Here is a 15,695-nt window from a genome sequence, read left to right as displayed (position 1 = left end):
TCAGTTTTATGTTTTAAAAAAGTCCATATACCTATCTTTTTGCATGAAAACCTTTGTACTCCACAGAAAGACCTGGGTCACACAAATTCACATTGCAGATTCTGTGTGCATTTAAAACAGGCACATCCCTACAGGGACCACCTTGCTTATGCTCCATTTGGAATGTGTTCTCTGCCCACTTCCCTCCACCATCACCAGGCAAGTCAGCTTAAGGAAGCCACTGGATAGGCCTGCTTCAAGGACCCCAGTCCCCTGCCCCAGAGCAAGAGCAGCACCACCAGCCTTTGGCAAACCTTCCAGTAAAAGCAGGTGCCCTACCTCAAGACAAAATAACAAAGATGTTTTATACTTAGCTATTAGATGATAGACTTGCCGTCATAAAATATAGTGTCATGCTTGTTTGCTCTGCCAATAGCCATCCAATCTCAGGATGGAAAGTTTATTTGTATAAAAACAAGAGAAATCAAGTAACCAGTCTTCCTTGACTTTGACAAAGAAAGGCAATGGAGAAGGAGGAAGCATCCTGCTACTTCAGCGGGTCCACACCTAAGCCACACTATTGCTCCGTACCTGCATGTTCTTCTGCTACCTTTCTGAGAGGAGAAACAGAGTGGCTCATCTGATGTATTTTTGAGGTTCTGTTTCCCTGTGCCCTACCTTGTGTCCATGCCTGAAATCCCTCTAGTTTAGTCAAGGGCTGCTCGTGACCCAAATAAAGATATGGTGGGAGGCAGTGGCAGTTAGCCCTATCTGTGAGTGGTTACTCAGGTGTGGATAGCAGGCACTGAGCCCAGCCTGAATCCAGAGACCTCTGCTGCAGGCAAAAGGTCTTCATATGCTTGGAATGTCCACCTTTGAGTGAGGATAAAAAGAATGCCTTGGCTTGACGGTGACTCAGCATCTAACAGTCTGCGGCTCTCTCAGGGACCTAAGTTCCCTTCTGGACAACCAACCTTGGCTCCCGGATGCCCACAGATACCTCACTGCACACTCACTCTGAGCTCTTGTATCCTGGGTCACCTGTGTTCTCCCCAGGGTGCATCTGGGTACCACTGCACGTGACTGTTGGCTCACCCCTAGGCTCAGGTGAGCTTATCTGGCAGGTCTTCTTGTCTCTTTTATGGACACCTTTTCTCTTTTCCCTCCTGTGGTTCCCTGGGCTAGCCCTGGATTTTATGTGCCTCTCATGGTGGCTGAGACTAGCCCTCAGCAGTGTAAGCCTCTCTCGCTAGGTGGTAATGGCCACATCCCTTAGGCCCAAAGCTGTGTGTCAAGTAGGCACCCTGCCCATGCTTGCCCAATCTGATGAAGCACTTTACTGCAGAGATGTTGTGCGTGCGTGTGTGTGTGTGTGTGTGTGTGTACATGGAGGAGGTGGGGAAGCTGCTCAGATGGGTGAGACGCTACCACCCAGCAATGAAAGGGTAAGAGGACAGTGTGCATCTTAAGAGAACTTTCAGGAATCTAAAGGAAATTTAGTTTTCCAAGAAACTCACTCCTCCGGCCATGGAAGAGGACCTCGTTCTTTAAAGGCTTCTTGTGGAGTGAAGGGAGATGGAATAAATATCAGGAAGGCTTGCCCACACAAGTCACTGGCATCCGTGGTGATGGTGTGAGCTGGGAGCCTTTCCACACCCCTGTCTCTTCGCTGTTTCTGCATCTTTAAAGGATGAAGACGATTTGAGAAGGACACATCAAGTACAGTCACTTGCAAGCCATACAAATGGGTTGACATGGCGCTGTTGTTGTCATGGAGATCCAAGAGAGATCCTTATGGATGTGGGGATTGGGAGGGATGAAGAGGCCAGAAGGAAGGGTACTTGGAGGGGTAGGGCTGGAGAGGGGCAGAGGTCTACAGAGAGCAACACATGAAAGAAATAAATGCAAGGGAATTGGGAATATTACTAATTCCAAAGGAAAGGGAAAGAATAAAAATCAGCCTGGGTAAATCATTAACCTGTCCCAAAAAGCATAATGGCAAGTGTGACCTCTGCCCCAGAGTATACAGTCCCTTCAAAGGGATTCCAGCAAAGGTGAAGAGATGCCACTCACTTATGAATTCGCTGTGTTTAACACCAGGTTCCCAGTGCAAAGGCTCATCTGCAAGGCTCTTGAGCTTGGATGTGGAGTAGGAGCAAGCCCTCAGAGTTATTTTGCTTGTTCTGTTTCCAGTCACCCATTTTGCAAAGTGCTCTTTTAATGTGTTTTAAGAGAAGTGGTTGCCAGGTGGGATTTCCCATAAACCTACAAGTTTCTCTTCATTGACATGGTGGTTTGAATATGAATGGCCTCCTTAGGCTCATATCTCTGAAGGCTTAGTCACCAGGCAGTGGCACTGTTTGAGAAGGATTAGGAGGTGTGGCCTTGATGGAGTAGGTGTGGCCTTGTTGAAGGAAGTGTGTCATTGTGGGTAGGCTTTGAGGTTTCAAAAGCCCATGCAAGGCCCAGTCCTGGGCAGGAAAGGAAGATATATGTGAGCTCCCCTGTCCTCAGGAGGCCTGGCACTCAGGCTCAAAGTCAGCCCCTATGAAGCAGGCATTCAGCATGGAAGTATTCTTAGTGTAGCAGATGGTTCTCAGACTGTGCAGGAGAGTTGAGATGATGTTGTGGATGCTGGTAGAGATGACATCAGTGATAGTTAGTAGTGGCAAATCGGGTGAGGCAGGGGCCACGGAGGTTTGGGTAGTTAGTGTTGCTAACAGTGACTGTGACGATTCAGAGGCAGGATGTCAGTGGTGCGTCTTGACCTCCCCTCCTGCAAAATGATCCTCACTATGCAGGACAGCTTTAACAGCTTTGTCTACAGGGGTAACTAGCAGTCCCATTAGGCACCTGTGAAGGAAGTACAGAGGGTGGCACAGAACTTGTCGACAGCCAAGGAGAAGGGAGAACTGTGTTTCTATTTCCTTGTGACAAATACATCCCCTTATGTGAATCCACTTCTAACAGAGTAATAGCAAACATTCCTCCTCATTAATGACCAACTCAAATGCAAGCTTTAAAAATAAGGCAGTCATCCACTGCTGGGGCTTGCGTCCCACAGATAAGATTGAAAATGGAAAGGCAAGGCTGCAAAGGTGCTTCACCGCATTTGTGGTTGAAAATAAGTTGCAAAGTAATAATATATATAAATGTGGGAGAACAATGAACTAAAATCAAACATCCACATATGGAAGCATTGTTTTCAGAGACTGTGATGCAAAGAGGAGACTGTGGTCCTAATAACATATTAAATGAGAAAAATCAGACCCAGAATTGTAGACTGTGGACAGAGGATACAGGAGGGAATGCCTCACCTTAGGGGAGAAAAACAAACCAGATCTAATGTGTACAGGGACACTCACCTTGGGCTCCTATAATAAAACAAAATAAAGTAATGATTCTAGCAATGTTTTGCAGAAATTTAAAGTGAGGAAAAATACCCTTTTATTCCACAATAAGGACAGAAGTATAGGTCCCCCAAGAAAATGTATTTTAAAATAAATTTTATTTTCATTTTTCTTTGAATATTCCATATGTGTATACAGCATATCTTGATCATATCCACCCCTCACACCCTTCTCTAGTTCCCCCAGGACGCTCATCACATCTCCCTCTCAATTTTATATCTGTCTTGTTCAACCTACTGAATCCAGATAGTGCTGCCCATCTGCACATGGGTTTGGGGTTGGTTACTCAGTGTGGACATGAAGAACCTACCAGTGGCCACAACCTGAAAGAAAAGTGATTCCACCTTTCCCAGGAGCCATCAGCATCTCCTCAGCTAAGAGTGGGGTCTCTGAAGCCCTTACTCCACCTGTGTGGGAATTTTTAACTGGCTTGAACTTGTGCAGCAATGTTGCTTTCATTTTAAACCAAGTCTTATGAATAAGCAGAGCTGAGCGAGCATTTGCTTATCTCCCAAGGAAACTAGATGCAATGCTTTCCAATCACAAAGAGAGGGACAATGCTCTCATCTAATGCAAGCTTGATTAACCCTCCAAGGCTTGAGGAGTGATGACCCAGCAAGACGCTCCCCTGGCTGCTTCCAGGAAGATTCTAAGTCAGTTGCTGTAGATAAGTTTCTTGTAGGCATTGGCTCCACTCTGTACCTGGCTGCATAGCCCTCACACTGTGATTTGGACTGGCTTTCTCTTAAAGCCTTACAGGGAGCCAGCTGAACAATTAGAGAGCATGCTTAATGGATATGAATATAATTTGCAAAAATTATCATTTATACTTGAGTCACTTATCTGATAATTACAAAAAAAATTCTACATGAAATAGAATAAATCTCTTTGTTGGTGAAATTGGCTTGCATATAATGATTTTTACAGGAAAACTAATTTTATTAACTAGCTAGAGGTTATACATGCAAGTTGACAGGTGTGGTGTAGTGATTTTGTTGGGCTCTGATTCTAAAACACTAAAATCTTTAGGTATTCTTGAAGACAAAATGAACAGCAAAGCCCATCAGTGTTACAGGTGAAAGGCAAGTAATGACCTCCTACACCAGAGTCTCGCCCTGGTCCTCACTGAAATAGTAAGTGGCTAACATGGCTGGTGTCCAGCTGTGAGTCCACACACCCATGTGCACACAGCCAGGCAGATGAGGACAGCAACTGAATCCCACGGAAACCACACAGGAAGAAATTTGCTGTCGAAAGGCCCCATAAGCACATGCAGCTTTTGTGCATTAATTAAAAGTTTAAAATGTTACAAATAAATGGAAGAAATACTGTTCTCTGTGACACAGATTTTGTCCTGAAGCCTGCCTGGGGCACCTGTTCCACTAGAGGAGAGCATGTAAGACTACACACAGTATCTGCTGAGTTCATCCAGGCTGTCTCCCTACTCCCACCTTTTGGTTCTCTTGTTATGTACACCTTTCTCCATGTACTACTGACTTCAGAGACTTGTTCTGCCCTGGAACTCCACCCACCCCCTCCCATCATGCCTCCCTCTTGTGCCTGTGGGCACCCTCTCCCAGGCCCTTCCTGCCAATTTCCCCCACACATCCCTAACTCCACTCGCTGAGCCTAGGCCACCCTGACAAGGCCACCTCACTTGAGTATCCATGAACCATTTCTCACAGATCTCATTTGCCACTTCCTCCTGGCCTTGACCTGGCAGCCATGCACTCAGCCTGTCACCATTCTCCAGAGCCCTTGTGTTTACTTTTCCTTCAGCATTGTTAGTGCTTTGGGGCTTCAGAAAGGTTTGCACAACCTGAGAGATCTGGATCCATAGTTTGTGATTAACTTATAGAAGAAAAATTGGTAGAAGACAATAGATGATAGAGATAGGTAGGTAGGCAGGTAGGTAGATAGAGATAGAAAGAGAGGTAGATAGATGGTAGATCTATTATGATAGATAATAGATGATAGATTGATTGATGGAAGATGATGGATGACAGATAAAAAGATAGATGATAGATGGATAGATGATGGTAATAGATAGATGATTGATAAATGGACAGATAGATGGGCAGACAGAGAGACAGAAAGATAGATAGATAGATAGATAGATAGATAGATAGATAGATAGATAGATGATAGGAGGATATTAAACCACTAGCTGATGAGCAGGAAAGACTGTCTCACATTGAGATGGCTGGTATGTGTTCCAATATTATAAATGCAGAATGTCTTCCCATCAGTGAGTCAAGTTAACCACAGCAGCCTGACCTAGGACCTTGAAGCACAGACTCTGCAGTTTCAGATTTATTCTGCTGCCACTTAAATGTGGCTGGCATCCTGTGAAAACTGAGGGTCACAGTGTAAGCATTGCAGAAGGTGAAGGGGTCAGGCCAGATGTCATGCATGCAGGTGACAGAGGAGTGGCCAGGGAAGAATCACTCCTGTAGAAGTCACCCTGCCTGTGCCTGCACATTGCATGGTTTCCATTACACCACACCTACCCCCATCAACTGCGACCTGACAATATTAAATAGAAAATTACAGAAATAAGCAGTTTGTAAGTTTAAATGACCTTTATGACAACACATTGACCTAATTCTATTTTGTCTCTATTACGAGTTACAGTTGTTAATTTCCTACAGTGCCTGACATAGGAATTATGCTCATCACAGACTCACAGGGATCAACACAAAGGAAAAGCCACCATGCATTTAGGGCTAGGTGCAAGCCTAGGTTTCAGCCATGGAGAGCTGTGCAGGAGTTTTTTTGACTGCTTCACTTGTCATTATTATCTGGCTCCATTTTTTCCCCAGTTCTTCTGCATGTCATGATTCTCCTGCCTCGGTTTTCTTAAGTATATTCTTCTCTTTCCTGCTTAGGCTCCCAAGAAACATTTACAAAATGGGATCATACGTGGGTACCAAATAGGCTACCGGGAGTACAGCACAGGAGGCAACTTCCAGTTCAACATTATCAGTATTGACACCACGGGGGACAGTGAGGTGTACACCCTGGACAACCTGAACAAGTTCACCCAGTACGGCCTGGTGGTGCAGGCCTGCAACCGAGCAGGCACAGGACCTTCTTCTCAGGAGATAATCACCACCACCCTGGAGGATGGTAGGTCTGGGCATCCACAGTCTGTGCCCCGTAGCCCAGCTCCCTGTTGCTTGTCCTAAGTGCCTAACCCACCACATCAGTTCACTCCTGGCCTGAATGTGTCTGCACTCAAAAGCCCAAATGCATCCCTGAATCTTCCTCTGATTTTTTAACACAAGAGTGGGCTTTGTTTAGATAAAGCCAAAGTTGTCCCCATGTAGACAGCAGAAATATATTTTTCCAAGTCTTTCCCCCAAATCAGTGTCAGAGTTTTTGGAATTTTTTTCTGTATATTGTTACAGTTTTCTCTCTCTCTCTCTCTCTCTCTCTCTCTCTGGAATTTTTTCTGTATATTGTTACAGTTCTCTCTCTCTCTCTCTCTCTCTCTCTCTCTCTCTCTCTTTGGAATTTTTTCTGTATATTGTTACAGTTCCCTCCCTCCCTCCCTCCCTCCCTCCCTCCCTCCCTCCCTCCCTCCCTCCCGCCCTCCCTCTCTCTCTCTCTCTCTCTCTCTCTCTCTCTCTCTCTCTCTCTCTCTCTCTCTCTCTCTCTCTCTCTCATGGCTGCTTTCTGCTTTCAAGCATTCTGTGGCCAGAGAAAAAGGTCCCAGGTTCTCTGAAGCACATCCCATAGTGATCATGCGCCCCCTAGTGACCAAAATGAATTCATGTGCACTTCTTCCAAGGCAGGGAAACGGCCCAGCACATGGTGGCATCAGCACATTGCCATTTAAAAGTGAGCCATTTGATTGTAGACCAGAGAAGGCACAGAAAGACAGTTTTCAGAACTAGAACCAGAATGTTCTATCTATACACTCCACAGAACGGGTTAGCTCTGCTTTTCCATTTGTGCTTTGATGACTGACTTAGTTTCAGCTAATATTTGACACCCTCTCCTCTCTCCAACATTTAAAATTGGCATAGAGTCAGTATGTAAAATAGTGTATAAGTTGATAGACACCATTAATCCCAGCACCTGAGGAGCAGAAGCAGGCAGATCTGTGAGTTTGAGGCTAGCCTGGTCTACAGAGCAAGTTCCAGGCCAGCCAGAGTTGCATAGCAAGACCCTATCAATCCATTGAGTCATAGCATATACTAGTAATTTCACTTTCTCTCTTGCCTCTGATAAAACCTTATGCTCCTGAAAAGGAGACTTGCAGATAAGGTAGGGCAGCTTAGTGCCTGTGTTTCTTCTCTCCCACATTTCCCAGTAGCCTTCTAATCCCGTGCTGTGTGCACTAAATGTAAGTGAATGCAGTGTAGTGAGCCAGGGTGGTGGGAGTACAAAGCAATGCACTCGTCATCAGGACTTGAACTGCGCTCAATTCAAGTCTGGGGCAAGTTCCTGAAAGTGGATTTCCTGCATGGGAAAGGGTAGCTGCAACATCCTTTGTGACAGCTGTGTAGCCTCAAGACCCTCAGCGGAGTTGCAATATTCCTGCGGGGAATGGCACTACTTTCCCTTCCTTTCTGAGACGTTCCCCTGTGTGTTGCATGTTAAAATGGTAAACCAGCTGCTTGTCCAATATTGCTTTGCTCATAGAACCACCTGCTGCTATCACAGGTTCTAATTATTTCATTTCAGTGCCTAGTTACCCTCCCGAAAATGTCCAAGCCATAGCAACATCACCAGAGAGCATATCAATCTCCTGGTCCACACTGTCTAAGGAGGCCTTGAATGGGATTCTCCAGGGATTCAGGGTCATCTACTGGGCCAACCTCATGGATGGAGGTAAGAGGACTCAGTGGGGATGGTGAGCATGTTCCCATGGGATGCCTCACACAGACTGCAAATCCCCTTCCCAGGGTGAAATTGGTTTGTGGGGGGATCTCTTCACCAATGAACACTCCCTCGTAGTTCAGCCACCTGACCCTTGAGCCTGTATACACACATGCCTTTCAAAAAGCAGCTGGAAGCAGACTAGAGAATGGCAGTTGGAGAAATTAGGCATTGTGGTATTTTCTAAATTGTGAGTGTCTATGTCCAAACTGCAGGATCTTCAACCATAAATCTCTATCTAGAATGTTATACATAGCATGTGCCCTTAAATGTTGCTCCTTCGTTCTCCGAAGATATCCCAGCAATGAATCATTAAGTTCCTATAGTAGAAGTATGTGAGACCTCCAGGAAAATGCTAGAACACCTCAAGAAGCATGTGATTGTCCCCATGAAGAACCATTAAATCCAAAACCCCAGGTTTAGACAGTGCACACGTCTTTCCAAGGTCTCCATTCCTGGCATGCTGTCATGCCTTGGCCCCTGTGCCCACCAGGCCTCTGTCTTCATACCTCCCTTCTTGGCCCTTGCCTTCCTTCTTCCTGTCCCTCACTTCCTGTCTCCTCCTTCACCACCCCTCACTTCCTATCCCTCACTTCCTGTTCCCTTATTTTTACCTTCCCTCTTTTCTTCCTACCTCCCCTCTGCCGTGGAGCATCCTTCAGCTCCTCTGCCTGGATATAGACTGCATTTCTTGCCTTCCTCTGAGTTGGGCAAAGAGCTCAAGTACCCTAGTCTGAGTCTGTACTTCCTCAGCTCAGGACCACTGGGTCTGTTCTGCTACGAAGGTCCCATCCCCAAACAGTAGGGGTCACACTAGGCCTGGCAGCTGCAGATGGCTCCCCTGTTGTCACAGATTCGGGAGTGAGGACCCAAGGGCAGATGTTGCCTTTTGCAGAGTCACTGCCGGTGTGTGATCCACTACTGTGCCTGTGCTAAGGGATGTGTTTCCAGAACCCGCTGCTAGGCCTAGTTCCTTTTGGAGTGTACTCACTCTTCCCACACTACCCTGTACTGGGAGACAATCACCTGCCAGATCCACAGTAGACTGAACATCTCTTAGGCTGAACTTGTACACTGGGAGAGAGTAAGGCTTGCTCAGGGGGCTCTGGACTAATGAACAGGGGTAGGACACTACCACATGTGAACCAAGCCAGCAGATGCTACACACTAAAGAGATCAGAAACAAAAGAGTTAACAACCAAAGTCTTCATACAAATAAAAGCTTTAAAAAGTAACAAGATGTTTGTAGTCATCCATTTTGATAATGTAGCATGGGAGACTGTTCTGTACACTGTGCGGTGTCTTTACATGTACCAAGCTTTAAAGTTTGAATGGTCGCATATCTTTAAATGCAGTTCCTAAGGAAGGTTCTTTCTACACACAGAAAGTGTGCAATTAGTGTCCATTACAGATATTCTATCATGACCTCCAAAAGCTAAGGAAAAAAACTTCAGTAATTAAAGCACTGCCTGAGGGCCACCTCTAAGAAATGCATTTTGGGTCAGCAGGGCACTCCGTGTGATCACTCTGGCTCTAACCACACTGTCCTGGATCCCACAGAGCCTGAGTGTGGAGAGACATGAGGAAAGCCTGCCCTAACCAGACCTAGAGAACATTTCATACACGCACATCCTATATGCACACACCACATACAACATACACATAACACATATACCATAACACAACATACATATACATACCCCACCCCATACACACCACATGTACCATAGACCATACATATGTGTGTATACATATAATAAATGTACATACACATTACATGCATACCACACAAACTATACACACCACACATAATTGCAACATATCATATATATACTACCTACACCACCACCTATCACACACATATACTACACGCACCAGACACACCACAATATGCACACAACACACATCATATACCACGCACATACACCATAAATAGCACACACACCATATATGCCATCCACACTACACATACCACACACCCCATTTCTAAGCTCTCCCACAAAAACACACATCACATATGCCATACCCACATTACATGCTACACATACATACACACCAACACATAATGTAAACACTACAGTTACTACACCATGAACACATCATAACCCAGCACAGATGACATACCCTTTTCACAGGCATTACATGTGCACTGTGCACATGCTTTCCACATATATCCCATGTCCATCTCAAAGCTCTTGACATCTGACCCTCTGGCTGGGATGCTGATGGACAATGTGTTGCCATGACCCAGGCAGCCAAAGCATGCTACCTCTGAATAGCACATGCTTCTAGTCCTGTCCCCTGTGTTTACCAAGTGTCCAGGACCCAGTGTCCGAGACTGTGTGTGGTGGATGTGAGGCCGTTCAGCCTGAGTCCACAGCCCGGGCTCAGGGATCCTAGCCTTGTCTTGGCAAGGTATTGCTTTCCTGTCCTTTAGCTCCCTGCTTGTCAGTGACAGATGTGGAGTCATGAACCGCTGAGCTGACTCTGTTTGTCCATCTCAGTCCTGTGGGCAGTGCTGGTGCTTGAGGAAGCTGGCTGGGCATGTCCCCATCTCTGTTGAGACAGGAGATCAGGGACACAGCTCTCAATACTTTCGGAACACATTAAAGGTGTGCCTCACTGTCGCCAGCTACCCAGCAGGTGGCTGCTGGGCCCCTGCCTCTCACCTCAGTCTTCCCTTAGTAAGATGGCAGTCATGTGGTGCCAACTGCCCTGCTCACAGCCACCTGGCCCTGGGCAAGCAGATCCCAGGCCTCCTCCTCCTGATTCACCAGACTCTGGAAGCGACTGGCTTCTATTTGAAACTCAGGGCCATACAGTTGTGTAGACACTTGCCACATCATTCCACTTGCTTTCAGTTGCCATGTGCCTTCTGCCTGAAGTGGAGGCATGGTGTTCCATCTCTGAATAGCACTCTTGGATCCCACTCAGGAAAGGAAGGCAAATTTAGCACATGCCAAGGTTCTCACACATCACCTGTCACTTCAGTGGTGACACAGAAAGAGTTCACTCTAGGTAAAATGAAGAGTGTGCTGAGCCACTCAGATCAGCTGCAATGCAAGTCTCATTTAAATATTTGTTCAGTCATGTTGAGGCAGCACCAACAGTCAGGAATGCTGAACAAATGCATCTTGAAATCCTGATATGCAGACCCTTTGAGAAAGTCCTGCATCATCTGGCCAAACTGCTCACCTATCACCCTATCAATTCAGGTGTTTTACCAAGATGCAGGTTTAGTTGTGGAAGCCAACTGAGTTCTGGGGATCTTATGGATACCTAGGTGACTAGAGTCAGTGGTGTAGGACAGAGCTGGAATATGCTCATGGTGTACATCTTAGTTCAGATATTTGACATTAGCTTGGGTACCTAAAATCTACATATGCTATAGTAGAATTTAAAAAAATATATAAATGGTGAGCCTGGGGGTGGTTCAGTTGTTAAGGCACTTGCCATACAAGTGTGAGGACCAGAATCTGGATCCCTGTAACCAGTGTCACACCAGATGGCATAATGACCTACCTGTAATTTCACTCTTAGAAGTCAAAAACAGGGATCTCCAAGGTAATCTGGTGAGCAAGGCCAGGGATATCAGTGAGTTCTGGGCTTGATTGAGCAACCCTGACCCAGTGAATAAGATAGAGGCATGAACAAGGATGACTCCAAACATTAAAATACACATGTATGTGTGCGCCCCATACATGAGCACACCTATACACATGCAAAGTGTGTGTGTCTTGGTTTGCCTTTTATTGTTGAGATGAAACACACCGATGGAAAGCAACTTGGGGAGGAAAGGGGTTCAGCTCACAGTTTATAGTCCACACGAAGGGCAGTCAGGTCAGAACCTCAAGGCAGGAACTGCTTACTGGCTTGTCCTTCATGGCTTGTTCAGCCTGCTTCCTTAGACACCCAGGACCATCTGCCTGGCATGGCACCACCCGCACTGGCCATTAATCAACTCATGTCCCACAGTCACGTCCATAGGCTGATCTGATGAAGGCATTTTTCTCAACTGAGGTTCCCTGCTCACAGATGACACTATCTGTGTCAAGCTGGCCAAAGATTCACACACACACACACACACACACACACACACACACACACACACACGTACACGCACACACACACATTTATATATGTGGAGTCCTCACCTTGCAGAAGTTTCACAGTCGTTAGGTATAAAGAGAGAGTTCGCTAGTGAGAGGTGCACAGTGCTGTTTGCTGGTGTGAGACCCTCCAAGAGTGGCATCATGATGCTGGAATTTGATTTACCAAGAGTGAATTACTGTTTTCCAAATCAGTTTTGTGTTTGCTTGTTTTTTATTGTTTTTCAGACATTTTGATGTAGGTAGTTCTTTTTCTTGCAAATGGTACACAGTGATGGTATCCTATGATACTTCTGCATATCTCCTTCCTGTACTTTGTGTGGCAGGTAGAAGGTCAGCCAGGGAGTATGATGGGCTTGGTAATGAGGTCCTGTCTTTTGGTTTTGTTCTCCAGAGCTGGGTGAGATTAAGAACATCACCACCACTCAGCCTTCCTTGGAGTTGGATGGACTGGAGAAATACACCAACTACAGTATCCAGGTGCTGGCCTTCACCCGTGCAGGGGATGGCGTCCGAAGTGAGCAGATCTTCACCCGCACCAAAGAGGATGGTGAGACATAGTGTGGGCACTGTGTGGGAAGTTCAGATCCTAAACACCCTGGGCAGAAGTCACTGCTGAAGGCAGGTCAGAAGGCTTGCCTTGAGCCTTGCCTATCCCTCTACTCTTGACTTCCTTCATTCCAGTCTCCACTGCCCACTACACAGGCCAGCGTGAGTCAGGCCCTCCACCTCTAGCTGGCTACCTTGTTTGATGTAGCCATTGATGGGCTCTGCCTCCTATAAATATTTTCCTGCTCTTCCCTCTTCTTCTTCCCCTCCCACATCTCCTTTTCCTGCTCCGTCTCTCCCCCTTTTCCACCTCTCTCCCCCTCTTTCTCCTCTTCCTCTTTCTCTGTCTCTTTGTTTCCATCTTTGTTTGTTTGTTTGTTTGTTTGTTTGTTTGTTTGAATCAGAACCACCTTTTTATCCCAGGGCTCACACGCCTGCTCAGTGTTTTGTGCTCTGGTCAGATAACTTTAGTTACTATCGGGGTCAGCTCTTTTGCTTAAAAACTATGGACTGGCCTGAGTCTTGTGCCACGTGAATCAGATCACTTCAGAAAGTCTTGAATTCAAAGCTCTGTGGCATTTTTTTTAAATGAATTCTTAGGAGGATTCATGCTGACTAAGTAATTTTTAACTCCCATCTGGCTCCAGACCAGCACGTGCTGCTCCACACAAGCCGGCCTGCAGCATCCCTGTTTCCTTGTCAGAGCATTTGAGGAGCGGTTTAGGCTTTGGTGCACTGCAGACCAGCAGTGAGAAAGGCAGTTGTTCAGTGCAGAAAGAAGCAACCAGTATCAGCCAGTATCAGCTGGATGCCCAAGGAGACTTCCAGAAGCATTCCAGCACCGGTTCACGCCAGACACAGGCTGACCCAGGGCACGGCAGCACCCAAGTGCTGTGTAGACATGATCTGAACTTGCATATCATCCAGGAAGTGGGGGCAGGTTAGGGAGCAGAGCCCCCGCTGTAGCCCATTATGTCACCAGCTAGTACTGGCAGGTTTGATGTCTCTGTCCCCTCAGCCGCATGGATCCCAAGCATGCTGTTCTTCTAGCCCACATGCGTCCTAGAAGCAAAGCTTGGAGCTCAGGTTTGGATGCAAGGATGGGACTCCTCCTTCTCCTTCCCACACCCTGTCCATCATCCTCATGATCACCAGACATCCAGAGGGTACCTTCTACTACCTCCATCCTGCTCTCCCCTCAGGGAGCCAGGCCCTGCTCTCTCTCCCACAATTCCATCCACCTACCCCCTCATAGTGTTCTACCAACTCTCCAGGCCTCCTTATATTGAGGTATCTTCACACATGTCAGTCCTCACTTCTTTAGTTTTTCTAGAACACACAGGCCATTCTTCCCAAGACTGTGCAGCTGTTGGTGAGTTCTATTCAATGACTTCAGATTCTTTCAGGAAATATAAAGTCAAAATGCCATGCCCTTAGGAAGTCACTTGTGTCTTGAGCTATCCACAATGCTAAGTCCTAAGTATGTCGTTCAATTGTAAAATGTAGCAGAGAGTTGTGTGGGTGCTAGTGTTGTGCCCTGCTGTCCACAAGACTTACACAACTTACTTTCTTAGAACAACAAGTTGCTATATCCCTCAGACCATACTGATGCATGTATGAAAATGGAAGTGCAGTCACCATGCCTCAGTCTGGCACATAGAAAGCTGCTGCCCTCCTACTCCAGATTTCATTCTTTTCTTTCCACGCCCTCAGAGCATGGCAAAATCGTCCTTTCCATCACTAATGGTGATACAAATATCTCTGGAATTATTATTTAAGAAGGAAATTGAGCTGCAGCATAAAATTTGACATTTTTTTTTTTTCAGAAGAATGCATGGAAATCCAACAAAAAGGGAAGGTCTCCACAGCTCCCATCAGCTGGAAATTGGGGGTCAAATTTTAATTAATCATCCAGTTTTAGAAACTGTAGTTTTCTGTCTCAGTGCTTGACCCTGAGGCCTAAGATCTAACCTGCTTATCCACTGATCTCTGCTTTTATATTTAGTTCAGGCAGTGACGAAGATATGATTGACTGGAGATTGACCCCATGGAAGATGTGGAGAATTCCCCTCATCACACTCCACCACTGAGGACAGTCAGGGCAGGAACCTGGAGGCGGGAGCTGATGCAGAGGCCATGGCAGAGTGCTGCTTACTGGCTAGTTCCTCCTGGCTTGCTCAGCTAGCCCCACCTTCCCAGGGGTGGCACTATTCACAGTGGGCTGGACTGTCCTGCATCAATCAATGGATCCAAAAAAATAAAAAGCTCTACAATCTGTTGGAGGAATTTTTCCAGTTGATGGTCCCTCTTCCCATGTGACCCTTGTTTGTGACAAGTTGACAGAACACTAGCCAGCACAGCAGGGTGCTTGCCAACCACCACTAGAGACTCAGTATCTAATATAAACAGGTGTTTGTACAGTGAGAAGAACTCTCTTGTCCAGTTTCTCAGTCCCAAGATTCTTGGGCCCATAAACATGTTCTCAGGCTTGTGGTCATATCCAAAGGTCCAAATATACACGTCTCAGATCCTGTGTCCATGGTCATCATCTTGGGGGTGAGAATCATTGAATTTTCAGATCTAGATCTCAGGACCCTTAGCTCAATAAAACATACACATTTATCATTGCTGAAAGAGCATAAGAGGTGACTTGCTACTCTGCTTTAATCTTTTGAGCACAATGAATTCTGAATTCTGAAACATTTGTGGAATCTTAATATTATTTTATTTGCCCAAACTATAACCTAAACATAGTCATGCA

The 15,695-nt window shown here is 46.1% G+C and overlaps 1 protein-coding gene across 3 annotated transcripts in view; it reads left to right on the top strand.

Annotated features, from left to right (window-relative positions):
* Positions 1 to 15,695, top strand: part of Dscam (DS cell adhesion molecule) — a 625,088-nt gene that overhangs the window by 516,660 nt on the left and 92,733 nt on the right. For all 3 annotated transcript variants that reach the window (XM_036203115.1, XM_036203114.1, XM_036203116.1), the window contains exons 17-19: positions 6,278 to 6,518; positions 8,082 to 8,228; positions 12,780 to 12,935. In XM_036203115.1, coding sequence (XP_036059008.1) covers positions 6,278 to 6,518; positions 8,082 to 8,228; positions 12,780 to 12,935 — 544 coding nt within the window. The remainder of the gene's footprint in view (positions 1 to 6,277; positions 6,519 to 8,081; positions 8,229 to 12,779; positions 12,936 to 15,695) is intronic.

This window comes from Onychomys torridus, chromosome 12, assembly GCF_903995425.1.
Source record: "Onychomys torridus chromosome 12, mOncTor1.1, whole genome shotgun sequence".
NCBI classification, from domain to species: Eukaryota; Metazoa; Chordata; class Mammalia; order Rodentia; family Cricetidae; genus Onychomys; species Onychomys torridus.
This window is presented reverse-complemented; position numbering and strand designations above follow the sequence as displayed.